Below are 16,469 nucleotides of genomic sequence, written 5' to 3'. Positions count from 1 at the left end.
CTGTGACTCTGTGGTAAGACTTGTCACAGTGATCCAGTTCATATTTGTCATTGGCTTGGTAAAATCTAATGATAGAATTTACAACCAGTTTTGGCCATATGCCCTGTTTTTGATGGCACTCGTAGTTGTGAGCCACTCCAGACAGCCTAACATAAGCATATGCATAAGTCTCTTCAGATAAGAGACTTCAGTTTGTGCAGAAACTCAACCCTTCTAAATGTCAGCTTCGATATTTTGGCAAAAGATGCGATTAATTGCAAACAACAGCTATTAAAATGAACTTACCTTTCTGCTAAGCTAGTAAGAGCAAGAAGTGCTCCCAACAGCACATTACTGTCTCTGGCTCCTAGCAAATTTACTAATGTCTGGAAAATTAAAGATTCAATAAGATAAACCTATATAAATTATGTGTTTTTAAATTATGATCCTAAAACATGCATATCTATTGAGTAAAATTTAAATTCCATTAACATAAACGTACAAAATTAGTAAAGACACAAAATCATCACAGAACTCATTACTTGTCTTAGGTATTTAAAATAAATATATCAGAAAAGCATTTTGCTCTTTTCCATACTTGCCAAGTCTTAAGATCAGAAAAGTGTGTTTCTCTTCCACTAGTCAAAAGCATCTGAAACAACTTACATAGGGTAAAGCATCCACACTTCTCAAAGTATTAAGCATGGCATCTGATACTGTTGGAGATACTCAGAACCCTGAACTTAGCTCCAACCAAGTGAAAGTTTTTTAGTTTATGTTTAAAATAATTATGTATGTTTATAATTTTAAGGCCTCACCTGTATTCTGTTCATAACTTAAATGTTAAAGTGATTTATGGTTTTAATATTTTTACAAATGCAGTTGTGGTTTCTAAAATATAACCATTTTATTTGTAAGATTCATAGTTATTTTTTTCTTCTCTTGAACCATCAGATGTAAATAAAATTGCCTTCATTTTCCAGCAACAAACCTATACTATGAAACACTAGTTGCATTAGTACTAAGGATATTAAGAGGTGGGTTAATTGGCTAATCGTGTAGTCCAGGGGTCGGCAACCTTTCAGAAGTGGTATGCCAAGATTTAACTTATTCACTTCTACTTACAGATCTGCATGGCAGGAGGAGGAAGGGAAAGGGGCAGGCTGCAGCAGGAGACCATATTTTCTGAACCAGCTGCAGCAAGGGAGAACAGTTTAATTTAAATATTTAAACAGAGGAAGCATTTTAACTTTCTCATGTTAGTTTATCAAACTTCAGTTTACATAAAGTAAAATATTAATTTATGTCCAACACAAAAGGTTTCAATGTTTTCTTTATTTATGGCAAAAGGGGGAACCATTTTTGGGTCAGGGGCCACTGACTCTCAGAAAAATCAATTGGGGACCACACAAGTGAGAAGCAAAAAAACTCCTTCAAAACCCCTAACCCTCACTGATGTGGCCCCCAACTGAGACACCTCACTCCTCTGACTCTCCAGCCTCAGGGGGTGAGGGAAAAGGACAGGGAGGACTGAGGTTCAGGGTTTCCCATAGGCTAGATTTACTGTATTGCGGTTCCAGAGTTAGTGGATTTTATGGACCCCCTTAGGCTCTGAGGTCGGGACAAAAATGAAGGGTTCAGATTGTGAATTAGGGCTGCCAGTGAGTGGGATAAGGATGGGGTGCAGGATCTGGGAGGGCAGGAGGGTACAGAAGGGGGAGAGATTGCGAGGTCTGGGTGGGAGGTAGGAGGCAGAAGCAGGCTGGGTGGAGGGTGTGTGGTCAGGTGGAGGGAGTGGGAGCAAGGGAGGGTGCAATGTGGGGCTGGGAGGGAGGGTGCAGGAGCAGAGTGGGGGTAGGTGTCTGGCCAGGCCAGGAGGAGGATGTCTGGCCAGGAGGGAGGGTGCAGGTACAAGGGAGGATGTCAGAGCAACCTTGAGGTGCGGAGTCTTGGTGGGAGGAGGAGCGTGAGTGAGGGGGTTTGTGGTATAGGGGTCTGAGCATGAGGGGGGCCACTTAACTGCCTTCACACCCCCTTAAGCAACTGCCATGGCCATGGAGGCCAGAGGCACAACTAAAGTGGCCACATGGTCCTGGGCCAGCCCTGGAGGCACTGCTGGTGCTACCACAGCCACGAGGTCCTGGGCTGATTTGTATAGACTACATGATTAGTCAATAAGGGAATGCCCTCAATTCCAGCATGTGCTGGGTCTGGGAGCTATCCCTGCTGGGGCTCTGTAGTTTAAATGTAGTAGGAGTTGGAAACACCCAGCACCATCTCCACGGTGCCCCCGGTACCACACCCTCCCACCCGCTCCTCCTTCCCTCCCCTCCCCCTGCCCCAAAGCAGCCTCTGCTTGCAACTGACCCAAGCTCACTGCAGGCAGAGGCTGCTCTGGCAGCAGCCCCTGATCATGAAGAGCTGGGACTCCCCACGGACAGGAGCTGCTGGACCCAGAGCAAGCTGGGATGGAGCAAGCCTGGCTCGTGCTGGGTCCAGGACCCAGCTCTGCTGCAGCTCTGCATTTTAAATGTAGTAAGAGCTGGGATGCCTGCACACCCAGCAAGTGGAGAAGGAAATGCAAGTAGTCAACTCGACTACCGTATAAGCCTAGACTTATCAGGTAGTTGACTAGTCGACTACTCTTTTACACGCCTAATTAGTACTGATTTCAATTGTTTCTAATGTGGGCTTCAAACCTAAAAACAGACCCACTAAGTAGCCATCCTTGCCATCATGATGAGCCTCAATGAAATCAAGAGTGTTCCACACACATCTTGTGGAAGGATATATTAATACAACAATTAAAAGCCCACAGGTTGCCTGTGCCAGCTATCTTATACTAATGGTGCTTGGGCTAAGGGTCTGTTTAATTGCAGTGGAGATGTTTGGACTCAGGCTGGGGCCCAGGGCCTATGACCCTTTGACACAGAAGTTTGTGCTGCAAACCAAGTCCAAAGGTCTACATCACAAAGTAAACAGTCCCTTAGCCTGAACGTTGTGTGCCTAAGTCAGTTGATACAGGCCAGCTGCAGCTTTTAATTGCAATACAGACAAACCCTTAAAGACCCAACTGTAGGATCAAGGCATTTGTTTATTTGAGATATTTCAAGACAATTTATATCTTAATAATATATAGTTCAACACAAACAATTTGTTATTCCATTTATAGGAACAAGCTTTACCAAAATGTTTAAAGAGCTAAATTAACTCTATGAACTGATGGCCAACACAATTTATGCATATAGCCAACACAAATATCTCAGTGGTAAAAAGAGACAATTCAGATTATTTTAGCCCAGGCTGACAAGTCAAAGAACTGATGTCATCTTGTATTACAATAATCTGGAAGATGGAGAGAGTTTGATCCCATCTTGATCAAATTCAGGAAGCATAAATCATTCACAGAGGTCGCTGATTGGATATAGCTAGCAATTTTTTAAACCACTTACTTTATGTGCTCCACTGGCTATAACCCATTCTCTTTGATTTTTAACAGCAGAGAATTTTTGAAAAATATCTGTTAAATGAAGGAAATAGCATGAATCTCAAATTAATATTTTTCATTGTATTAATAGAGTAATAAAATAACACAGGTCTAAAACATTGTCTTACAGTCTCAAATTGGGTATGTTCTTGACAAAACTAATAATTTATGTTATTCAATATTTTAATGTACAAAGAGATGTCATTTCTTCAGAAGCAAAATTACAGACATACATGAGTAAGATCTGCTATTGTGCTGTGCATCTGACTACTGTTCTTTTTTGCATGACCATGATTGCAAAATATGTAACACCACCACAGTTGCTGAACCATTTATAAATATTTTAAGCACCTCTCAGTCTGTCACATAAATGTTGCTCCTCATCCATAGTAAAGTTATAAGTGCAAGTCAGTTATAACACTCACATGTCATGTTGACCAATTTATCTACATTATGCTGCTCTTCTCCATTTCCAAGATATCCATTTCCTACTGTTTCCATATACTGAGAGACAAAATATAATATTAATATACATACATTAAAACCTCTTTTTTACACACTAATTGGGGATTGATAGGTTCATAAACAGAAAAGTTAATAAAACTGAGCATCTCCAAATTACATTAAGGTAGAGTGTATACATCACCATATGATGATATCTATCACTTTTTCTTGTCCTTCAGATTTCTGCAAAGTGTTTTCCAATGCACTGAAGGCATCAGAATGTAAAAAGATACTGACTTGTTCTTCAGCAACATAATTTTTATTATGTGATTTTTATTTTTCCATAGAGAAAAATGGTTTGATAACGGCTCACTTGTAAGATTGTTTGCAAAATGGAGGTTATACTATATACATTTAAAAGTGCTATGCAGACGCATAGCCCAAAGGTGGCGTACCAGTTTCACAATAGACTGTAAACTGCTACTTCTGAAGGACACTAGAGCAGTGGTTCCCACCAGGGACACGTGTACGCTGGCCCTGAGGCTACCAAATCAACTCATTTAGATATCTGCCTAGTTTTACAAGAGGGTACAGGAAAAAAAAACCACTAATGATTTCAGTATAAACTAACAATCCATGCAGATAATGACTTGTTTATACTGCTCTGTATATTATACTTTGAAATGTAAGTACAAGATGTATATTCCAGTTAATTTATTTTATAATTATAGGGTAAAAATGAAAAAGTAAACAATTTTTCAGTAACTGTGTGCTGTGACACGTTTTTATTTTTATTTCTGATTTTTTAAGTAAGTAGTTTTTTAACTGAGGTGAAACTTGAGGGAATGCAGAACAAATCAAACTCCTGAAAGGGGTAGAGTAGTCTGAAACGGTAGCAAGCCCCCACACTTCAGCCTTAGGAAGAGATATTATACTCTCCACAGTTATGGGAGAAACTAACTTTTTCCATTACAAGTCTGATTATAAAAGTCATTGCTAATTAACATCTACCTGAGATAACTGCCCTCTTCCTGTTTACTACTTTTTTAATGAAAGAGAGCTCAGTCAATTCTCTGGAGGTTCTGGAATAATTTTAAAAATGTTCTTGTAAATAAACAGACCAATCAGTTATGGAGTCAACTCTTAAATAACTCAGCAATAATCTAACAGGAATGAATTCACCTCTTCTCTAGAATCCCAATCTTACCCATCAGTAGAGCCCTGCATATCCTCAGATATCTGCTGATACAGATATCTGTGGACTATTTTTGTGGATAGTGGAGCAGATACCCACGCTAGGCTCTTTTCCCCACCCCACCTCCAGCCACCAGGCTGCCAGGGGCCGGGGGAGATGACAGACCCCCTGCACTGCTGGCAGGGAAGGAACACAACAAGCTAACTCTCCCTGCCAGAGGCACAGAATGACATCCCTGCCCGGCTCCCCTGCCTTTCTGACTGGTGAGCAGTAACCTGCAAGAGTGGTGTCGCCAGGTCCAACTCAGGGAGACATGCCACCCACAGACACTGCTGTTCGACGCTGCTGGCTAGTGCAGCTGGAGCATTTGTGGAGGAGAAGACTCATTTCCAGGAGAGAAGAAGGACTCCCAGCAAAGTAGTGAGCTACTCTTCTCTGAAGGGAGAGGGCCTGGGTCTTTGGAACTGGACTAAGGCTGATGCTGTGGGGGGCAGTCCCCAGGGCACCAGGCAGTTCCTGGGCAACAGGGTTCCCCCTCTGTCAAGGGGACTGAAGTGGGCAGGTCCCCAAGGCAGTTTCCCTCTATCCACGGGCAGCGGGTGAGGGCCCAACTGGGGAAGGTATCTGAAGCTCTGCCCTTCTGCCCAAAGCCACAACACTTCCCCGAGACCATGCCCCTTCACAACTCTTCCCTCCACCCTGCCCCCAGCCGAGCCACTCCCCCCCAACCCCAGATGAGGACTTGGACTGTCGCATGGCGCGGCCCCAACCTTCCCTGGCTGCCGGGAAGCCAGGCTGCAGTGTGGCACGGCCCCAGCCTTCCCCAGCTCTCAGGGAGTCAGGCTACCACACAACACAGCCCCAGCCTTCCCAGGTAGTTGGGGAGCTGGGCAGTGTAGGCAATTTTGGGAAGGCAATGCCTTCACTTGCCTACATTACCAGCTACCCATGCCTCTACCCTGCTGTGATATGATGGAAGCTGCTGCTGTCAGGTGCCACTGCTCACAAGCCCCCAGCAGCAGCACACAATGCAAGTCTGTTTTCTTCCCTCACTTCCATACCCCTCTCAAGGCCCTCACCCTGTCCCCATGCTATCCTTTCCCCAGTTGCTGATCCCCCTTATCCTCAGCCCCTGCTCTAATGCTGCCTGCATCTCCCCAAAAGATCCTTCGCACATCTTTGTTCCATCCCTTGTCCCCTCCAGATTGCTTGCTGTGTGGATGCAAGTAAAATCTGTATTGTAGATCGGACAAGTTGTGCCTGGCAGATATGAATCCACATTTTTTTTATCCGCACAGGGTTCTACCCATCTCCTTAGGGTGCAAAAGGACAAAAGCGGACTGCATAGCAATGACATCAGCACTTTTTGCTCCTTAGAAGCATAGATTCATAGAACACTAGAACTGGAAGGGAACTCAAGAGATCATTGAACCCAGACCCCTGCCCTCACAGCAGGACCCAGTACTGTCTAGACCATCCATGACAGATGTCTATCTAACCTGCTCTTAAATATCTCCAGAGATGGAGATTCCACAACCTCCCTAGGCAACTTATTCTTTGCCACTCCTCTTCCCCCCAGAGCCCTGTCCCTTGGCTAGGCTGGAAGCTGGAGCCTGGCCCAGGAAAGAGCAGCCTAGGAAACCCAGGCAGATGTGGGTGATTCTTACTATGGCTTGGTTGAGGCTCTTCAGCCCCCAAAACCCCTTCCCTAGGCTATGCTGGAAAACAGAGTTGGGTCAGGGCAACACCCATTCAGGTTGCTGTGGGGATACATCGACCATCTGCATGCCCTGGGCACAGGGTGGAATAGAGGCCTAGGGCTGCTCTTGCCCCGCTACCCTAGGCACATGGAGGGGCCTGGGCTCTCCAGCCTGACTCCAGGGTTGTCAGGCACCTGGTTTTCAACCAGAACACTGGGTCGAAAAGAGACTCTGGGCAGTGCCAATCTGTACCCTTTCCCCCACACTGAACCCTCAAGCCCAGTCTGGAGCCCCCTCCTACATCCCAAACTCCTAAGCCCCCTTCCTACACCACAGTCCTCACCCCTTCCTGACCCAGCCTGGAGCCCTCCCCTGCACCCTGAACTCATTTCTGGCCCCACGCAGAGCCCACACCCCAACCCCCTACCCCAGCATGGTGAAAGTGAGTGAGGGTGGGAGACAGTGAGTGACAGAAGGAGGGAGAATGGAGTAAGCAGGGGGCATAGCCTCAGGGTATGTCTACACTAGCCCCCTTGTTCGAACTAGGGAGGCTAATGTAGGCATTGGAAGTTGCAAATGAAGCCCAGGATTTAAATATCCCAGGCTTTATTTGCATCTTCCCGTCCAGGCGCCATTTTTAAATCCCCTTAGTCCGAACTAACTGCCCGCGGCTACACGTGACAATCAAACGTTAACTCGAACTTGCCCGAGGTGTAACAGTTAATTTGAACTAAGGAATTAGTTCGCGTTAATGTTTGACTGCCACGTGTAGCTACGGACAGTTAGTTCGGACTAAGGGGATTTAAAAATGGCGCCCGGATGGGAAGATGCAAATAAAGCCCGGGATATTTAAATCCTGGGTTTCATTTGCAACTTCGAATGCCTACATTAGCCTCCCTAGTTTGAACTAGGGGGCTAGTGTAAACATACCCCAAGAGAAGGGGCAGGACTGGGAGCTGGGCCTTGGAGAAGGAGCAGAGCAAGAGAGTTTGGTTTTGTACCATTAGAAAGCTGACAACGCTATTTCTGGCTTGGGCGAGGCCTCAAGAGAAGAGGAGGGGTCAGGTGGGGCCATGGAGGAAGGAAAGCCTTTGTGTCTCCCCCTCCCCCACACACACACTAAAAATCCATCATCCCTGCTGCATAGTACAAGTTGGAGATTCACACGTTTTGGCTGATATGTACCAAGAAGAAAAGAGATAAAGCGCCTTACTATATCAGAGAGAAGACCTGCTCATGGGATGGGTAAAGAGGGCAGCTGTCCCAGGCCCCGGCAATTCTAAAGGGTTCAGGGTCCCTGACACTGCTACTAGGGTTGCCAAATGGTTTCAACAAAAATACCGGACACACTTGACATTACATCACAATCTACATTACATCTTATTTAGAAAACACCGGACATTTATAATTTCTCATTTATATTTTCTCAAATACTGGACTGTCCAGTTCAAAACCGGACACTTGGCAACCCTAACTGCTACTGCAACAGCAGCTGCAGCGAGAGCCCCAGGCCCTTTTGAATTGCTGACAGAGCTCCATGCACTGTTCTCAAAGGTGGTACTGAAAGGCCGGTGGGAGGAGGCTAGACCCCAGCCTTGCCTCTTCTGCCTAAGACCCAGACCCTTCCAGGAGTATGGAGCTGGCCTTGTTCTCTCTTCCCCCTCCTGTACTCCCACCAACCTTGCCCAGGACTAAACAATTCTGTCAGCCCTACTGACAAAGATAATTTTTGATAAATTGATAAACTTAAAAAACAAAAAACAACAAATGGTCTGGTAGCACTTTATAGACTAATAAAGCATGTAGATGGTATCATGAGCTTTTGTGGGCACAGCCCACTTCTTCAGATGACAAGAGTACCACCTTATGTAGTGTTTAACACTCTTATGTAGTGTTATCATCAGAAGGTCTCAAAGTATACTGACAAAAGGAAGTCATAGTCCAATTCCCGTGACAACTTTGAAAGTTTGAGCCTTAACATTTAATATTTTTCCAGTACAATTTCAAAGCATGGAAAGACCATTCACCTTTCCAATCCATACCCACCCTACAGCATACTGCCATACTGAGAACTCTGAAAGTTAAAAATAGTGAATCAGACTACAAAAAATTATGAGCTTTGTCCAAAAAATATGAGTTTTTAAATTAAGAATTATATCTTTAAGAACACCTATGTGACACAGGAGCTTAAGTCCCCTTTTCTAAGTACTTAGAAGCCAAACTCTCACTGAAAGTCAATGAGACTTAGGTTCATAAGTACCTACAGAGCTTCTGAAAATGGGACTTCAGCTCTTAAGTCATCTAGATGGTTTTGAAATGTTTATGATAAATTATGTTTTTTGGTGAGCTGATTCTTGAACTTCCTCAGGCTTCTTCCAAAGTGTATGCGACAGGTAACGTGATAGACACAGCTCATTTTTGCCAGTTCACAAATTTATCAGTAACATGATTTTGACTCCTGATGCAGGAGTAATCTTACTATCAGACTCTACCAATATCTGTGGTCACATTGTGCAAGCACATAGCAAGAGAACTACTGCCCAGAAGACGATGAAAGCAGAATATCACATTTATTATGTGGGAGTTAGAACTGGGACTCACCAAACAAATCTCATATGGGAGTCACCAAACATCCATTATACGAGACAAATTTTTAATTCCTGTTGAACTAGACAGATGTCAAACTGGTCATCTACAAGTGAAAGGCTCTGTAATGTATTAGCAATGTCCCCAAGGCATTCAGTCCCCTTAAATGCTAATGTTACAACACCCAGAATAAGAATTGCTTTCAGGAAAGATAAGTGTATTAAATTATGTTCTCATTTGAAGCAAAAATTCCTACATATTTTTCTCAGTCTCACAAATATTCATGAAGTGACTTTTAATGGGATAGCTTCCATTAACTAAACTACAGATTGTACCTCTGTAGTCTGGATTTAGATCATCTGGCAACATCTGTGATCCAGCATCCCCATGGATGCTCCCGGTCTGGAGCACTCATATGAGAAAGTTGGGCCCCCACTCAGTAACTCCTCCCCCACTCTCCCAGAGCTTTGGAGCTCCGCAAACAGCTCATTTGTGGTGCTCAAACTCAGGGATGGGGAAAGGAGGACACTTGGGAAAAGAGAAAGGGTAGCTGTGCAGCACCATGGCTCAGCGCTAGAAGTGCAGACTCGTAGCTGATGGCTGGTACTGGAAGGGCAGCCTGGCTTCCTCAGGGCTAGATGAATTCCAGCAAGGCTGTACTCTTGGCCTCTAGCTTCCGCCCAACTGCTGCCACCAACTGAGCCATGGTGGCCCAGCCACTCTGCCTCTTTCCACGAGTGCCTCCCCACCCAATCCCTGCTTGGTCAATGCCAGCCCCTCTGCTGCCACCAGCGCAGAGCCTTACAGCTGGTGGCAGCAGAGGAACTGGGATTGACCTCCCTGGTACAGGACAAGTCAGGTTACAAGGGTGCCGGACCAAGGCGTTACAACCTATACAAACACTAAAACTGTGAAAATAAAACGTTAACACATAATTCACTTTTAAACACAATGTTTGGCAACAGAAAATCTCTCCAACATTGATTCCAGGCTGGTTAAGCTAAGTTTTATAATATGACATATACATATATTTGCAAAACATACATCCAATTTAAGTCAGAAGCCAAGACAGACACGCCTTCTTCACGTCCTTAGCACAAGCTGCTTCCATTTCAGTTACAGGAGTAACTGGTGCGGGGAAAGCTTGTATTATAGGGAACTTTCTGGGTGTCTGGCTGGTGAGTCTTGCCCACATGCTCAGGGTTTAGCTGATCGCCATATTTGGGGTCAGGAAGGAATTTTCCTCCAGGGTAGATTGGCAGAGGCCCTGGAGGTTTTTCGCCTTCCTCTGTAGCATTGGGCACAGATCACAGCTGAAGGACTCTCTGCATGTTGGGGCCTTCAAAGTATTGGAAGGCTTCAATATCTGAGACATAGGTGAGAGGATTATTCTAAGAGGGGTGGGCGAGATTCTGTGGCCTGCACGGTGCAGGGGGTCAGACTAGATGATCATAATGGTCCCTTCTGACCTTAAAGTCTATGAGTCTATGAATCCTCTAAACAAAGACCAAAGAGCCTCATCACATACTTGTCTATTGGGTACACAAGTATGAGACAGCAATCAGATATTAAGCATCACATTTCCCGCTATAAGAGCAGTGCAATGACAAAATGGGTTTTTGCCCACGAAAGCTATTGTCCAAATAGCAATAAATTTGTTATCCTTTAAGGTGCCACAGGACTTCTTGTTGTTTTGGCAGATACAGACTAACTTGGTTACTTCTCTGAAACTAAAAGATTGTGTGGCTAAGTAGAAAAAATGTGGCTCTTTTATATTAAAGATCTAAGATTTATTCTCTGCTCTGCCCCACCCTCTGCTCAGAGTAAGCTGGCCTATTTCAAGCCCCTTGAAGGCACAGTTGGTGGGGTTGCTAGCAATTTGCAAACCAGTTCCATATGGATTAATTGCCACCACAGGTATTGTTGGAGAAAAGTGAATCTGACCATGGTACAGTCTGAAATAGCAGGTGTACTTTTGACACATTTGTTTCTCATTAGGCACATGATACTATTCAAGCATCCAAATAACTAAACCGTAACCTGAAACTATTCTGTTTGGCTTTCTATCAGTGGCTAGTTTGCAAACTGTATGATGACTATTTCAGATCCACTGACCGTTTTCACTTCTGATCATAGACTGGGACTTGAAATCAGGTTTCCAAAGGTAAAGAGCTAAACTATTACATCACCATTTAGCAGAGGCTGCCAGATCACATTTTTCAGACTGCCGAAATGTCCTTAATAGCTTTTAAATCATACAGCAACTATGTACAAGGATGTGAAAAACAAGAACATATAGTAGAGGAAAGAGCTTGAATTAATTAACAACCTCATTGCGAGGCTCAGCATTTCTAACATCAATAATTTACAGTGACACTCATAGTATACCAGATGTTTGAGGAACAAAGGCATATTTGCATCTAAAATAAGCACATTTGTCATAAGAGGCACTGTCAAGAGTTATGCTACCAATCATGTTGAAATGTGCAGTGCTTTTGTGGTGTGTACCAGTAACTGATAAGACTATTACCAATCATTCTCTATTTTAAGAGAATCTCTGCCTAAATTTTACACCTTTAGACTGCCACCTTAAGTAAGATGACTAATTTTCTTTCCAACAACCAGCTAACTTCACAATTTAAATGCTATAGACTATTGATGAGGCAGCACATAATAATAATTTCAGAATCTAAAATTTAGACTGGTTTCCATCTAGCTTTTATGAAAGCTATTGGGAGGAAATATATAGGGATTACAAGCATAACAATATGACCCCCAAAAAACAAATCCTAGTGTTATCAGTCATTCACAGTGTGGTGGAAGTGAATAATCATTTATTATTCTCTCTCTCAAAACAAAATTACCATAGAGTTTTTATCAGTTTGCAATCTGTGTACCCATGCTTCACACACAAAACCAATGAGCCTCTCCTAACCTCTACTAATCTCTCAGCAACAACTTAGTAGCTCAGTACTGTACAGAGATATTACACTGCTAAGATTTCATTTCTAAAAATAATTCACCTTCAGGCAGAGACCAAGCTGGAAAAATTCATCACAGAAGGTGAAAGTTTCAGAAAGCTACGAGCAAGTGAAAACAGGGACTAGAATGAAAACTATTATGTAATTTTAACTCTAAGTAGTGCAATTGCTGCCCCTATAATATACAGTATACAACCACACTATTGTCATAGCTGCCATTAGAATAATAGATGTAAAAAAATAGACATAACTTCTGACATTTGGAGATATTTGTATGTTGACATTTGAATGTGACAATGAATACTTGAGCACACTTCACTGTGAATCTTAAGAGCTGAATATTTAAAACGCTAAGGCTATGTCTATACTCGCGGCTTCTTGCGCAAGAAATATGCAAATGAGGCTAAGCGTGGAATATTGCCGAGCCTCATTTGCATACCTAATGAGCCGCCATTTTGCAGAAGAGGCTCTTGCACCAGAAGGAGCTGTCTACACTGCCCTTTCTCGCACAAGAAAAACCCTCTTGCGCAATGCCATTATTCCTGAAAATAATCAGCGTAGCGGCATTGCGCAAGAGGGTTTTTCTTGCGCAAGAAGAGGCAGTGTAGACAGCTCCTTCTAGCGCAAGAGCCTCTTCTGCAAAAATGGCGGCTCATTAGGTATGCAAATGAGGCTCAGCAATATTCCACGCTTAGCCTCACTTTCATATTTCTCACGCAAGAAGCCGTGAGTGTAGACCTAGCCTAAGTGTAAAAGGAGTCTTGTGGAAAGGAGGGATTCAATATCAGCTTCAAGATCGCACATCTTGAAGATAGCACATCTTGTGGAAAGGAGGGATTCAACTTCACAATAATGGGATGCACAAGTGTACTCTTAAGAGAGCTTTACTCTTTAAAACTGAATTTGTTTCTATTTGGAGAGCCAATGTGGGCATAGAGAGTAAGGATGCGAATGATTAACCTGTGGGCTGGAGCAGCCTTAGCCTGTCATGGGCGGGGTGCTCCAGCCCAGCTGGAGCAGTCCCTGTCTGCAAGTGGACCCAGCCTGGCTGGAGCAGCCCCCAACTATGGTGAGAGGGGCCTCTCCAGCTTCCCTATGTTTGACAGGAGGGCCACTCCAGCAGCCACCCTGCCTGCCCACATTTAATCAGCTAATCTGTTATATACCAGTTAACTGATTTAACCGGGATTTTACACCCTAACAGAGAGAGCCACACATATTCACCCCATTACCTAAAGTCCAGTTATTTAAAACAATTGTAGCCGTTTTAGCAGGATTCCATCTTTACTTCTGTCAGGGCTGATCCACATTCTGGCACTCCAAGTGCAGAAGGTGGGGGCCCGCAAGAGACCTTAAAAATACCTTGCCTCTACAAGCTCTGCTTACAAAAACTCCTCAAAGCCACAAATTTACTAACTTTGGGTGGAGGTAGCTGCCACCATCAAATGATTTTTTCCTAAAAATAAGGGAGGGGACACTTGAAATCTCCGAGTTCTTTTACTAGATGGGAGCTTGAAAAACAAGAGAAGAGAAAAACAAACAGCAGTCTCTGGTAGCTGACCTCTAAGTCTGAGACATGCAGACAGACATAGAGCCGCTGTTATCTTCCAGGACACAAGAATCAAATCACCTTAAAAAAGTAATTTTTAATACCAAAAATAAGGCATACTTGATAGCTAGTTGCTACAGAGCAACTAAGGAAAACAAATTAAAACAGAGAAAATCTCTGGGAATAATTCTGAGGTGGCGAATGGGGAAGGGGAGGCATAGATTCACACAGAGCAGTTCAAACCAAACCACAAAAATAAAGAAAAATACCCCGATCATGACTAGATCCACTTTTTTAAACTCATGATTGCTTCTGGATTCAGTCCACTTCCATGCCCCGAATTCCTTGGAGGAATGGTAGTCCTGCCTGGGTTTCAATCATTCTTTCTCTCTCAACTCCTGCTTTAACTCTCCCACACAAAGAAAATAGGCAAAGTATTTTATACAATTCAAATTTCAGCACTCTCTCCATTGGCTCTTCTGGCTCCCTGTCAACATTCTTGCTAGCTACCTGAGTTTAACCCGTAGTCACCAGGTCCTGGCCAGCACTCCTCCTATTCATCACAACTTCCCACAAAATGGACCCTGAATGAGCATGAACACTGTTAACATAGAATGCATTACAAAGGATCATCAGACTAAATCAGAAGTTATCAACTTCATTGCACGTCAATCCTCTTCTGACAACAAAACTTACTACATTGCCCTAGGAGAGAGAGGACTGAAACCCTAGCCCGCCCAGGTCCCCTGATGGAAAGGCCAAAGCCCAAGCCCCATTGCTCAGGGCAGTGTGGCCAAAGCTGAAGCCCAAAGGCTTCAACTGCAGGCAGGGGGACCTGCAATCTGAGTCCTGCCACCCAGGACTGAAGACCTCAGGCACTGGCTTCAGCCCTGGGCAATGTGGCTTGAGTTTTAGCCTCGGACACTATTAAGTCTAAGCCAGCTCTCCCAACCCTATCTTCTTTAGTATCCTAATCCATAGTTTGAGAACTACTGGACTAAATTAATCAATGCTGTATTTCAGCTTGCTAGCATCTATGTTCCAAACTGTTGCATTATCACATGTTCTATACTTTTTGTCTCCAAGAATTAAACCTGGAAAAATAAGAACTATTTTATGCAAAACAAAAAATAATGTCATGCATTTATATTATATTTATCTTGCCCTTTTTACAACTGCCCACAGACTTTTCATTTGCTATGATAAAAGTCACATCTAATAACATAGAATGCTAATCTAATGCTAATCTAATAACATAGAATGCAACGGAAGCAACGATATAAAAAAACCCTAATAGACATTAATTAAAGCATAGCAATCTGTGAAAAACAGTCATTTCAGTGTGTTTTTATTTTAAATTAATAGATTTTCTTTCACTTTTGTAACTCCTTCAGATAAGTCAGTCAGGGGCTTTATATATCCTTTCTTCAAAAACCTAGAACATATTCTCATGACTGAGCCAAACATGTGTTGACCTTTAATAGTCTTTTTCACTTCAGCAAACTAGCTACTGTCTAATCCAATTTGGTGGAAGAAAATGTCACTGGTGCACCCTACTAAATTACATGTATAGTTGCTTTGGGCATAATTGGTAACCACGTCTACTTAACCATGTGCTAATAGGATAAATTTATTTCTCTCCATGTGCCAACAGAATAAGACTTCGACAATACATTTAATGCTTGCCTTTGCAAAAACAAATTATTGAAGAAGATAAGAGATAAAGCCAAGAAAAAATATTTTACCTGAGCTAGCTTTTCAATCCCACCCAGGTTATAGAGCATTTCCTGAACAAAAATAAAGAAGAAAACTGATTAAGATTGTCATAAACTAGAAACATTGGTATGAATGGGTACTTTAATGTAAATGGTCTTTTTCTGGCAGTGCTGAGCTCTCCCAAAGCATGAGTTAATGGAATTTGTGAATGTTTGGCGCCTTCAAAAATCAAGCTGTATTCATTTAATTTTGAACATCCAAAACTTGGGACAACAATGTATGATTAAGTTATGGAATACACGAACCTGAAGTATACCGAGGCAAATAGCTCAAGTTTCTATAAGGATTAGAGATACAGAATTATAGAAATGTAGACCTGGAAGGGACTTCAAGATTCATTAAATCCAGCCCCCTGCATTGTGTGGCAGGACCAAGTAAACCTAGACTGTCCCTCACTAGTGTTTGTCCAACCTGTTTTTTAAAACCTCTAGTGATGTGTGATTCCTTAACTCTCTAGGAAGCCTATTCCAGAGCTTAACTACTCTTAGAATAAGTTTTTCCTAACAGATCACCTGAATCTCCTTGCTGCATATAAGCCCATTATTTCTTGTCCTATCTTCAGAGGCTATGAAGAGCAATTGACCACAGTCCTCTTTATATCATTTCTTAACATGTTTAAAGACTAATCAGCCTTCTTTATTCAAGACTAAACTTGCCCATTTTCTTTAAACTTTTTTAATCTATATAAATAAGCACCTATAATTATGATAGCTAGGATCATATTAATGGAACCCAGTAAAGACGTTTCAGAATACCAAATGAACACCAGTGG

At 43.0% G+C, this 16,469-nt stretch overlaps 1 protein-coding gene across 7 annotated transcripts in view; it reads right to left on the bottom strand.

Annotated features, from left to right (window-relative positions):
• Window positions 1–16,469, bottom strand: part of NEK10 (NIMA related kinase 10) — a 201,672-nt gene that overhangs the window by 164,623 nt on the left and 20,580 nt on the right. For 5 of the 7 annotated variants that reach the window (XM_075922001.1, XM_075922000.1, XM_075922002.1 and 2 more), the window contains 5 exons: window positions 15,667–15,708; window positions 3,892–3,970; window positions 3,432–3,499; window positions 1,105–1,173; window positions 286–365 (listed from right to left, as the gene is read on the bottom strand). In XM_075922001.1, the coding sequence (XP_075778116.1) occupies window positions 286–365; window positions 1,105–1,173; window positions 3,432–3,499; window positions 3,892–3,970; window positions 15,667–15,708 (338 nt within the window). The remainder of the gene's footprint in view (window positions 1–285; window positions 366–1,104; window positions 1,174–3,431; window positions 3,500–3,891; window positions 3,971–15,666; window positions 15,709–16,469) is intronic. The other 2 variants (XM_014579152.3, XM_025190296.2) reach the window with 1 other exon arrangement.

This window comes from Pelodiscus sinensis, chromosome 2 (genome assembly GCF_049634645.1).
Source record: "Pelodiscus sinensis isolate JC-2024 chromosome 2, ASM4963464v1, whole genome shotgun sequence".
In the NCBI taxonomy this organism is placed as follows: domain Eukaryota; kingdom Metazoa; phylum Chordata; order Testudines; family Trionychidae; genus Pelodiscus; species Pelodiscus sinensis.
This window is presented reverse-complemented; position numbering and strand designations above follow the sequence as displayed.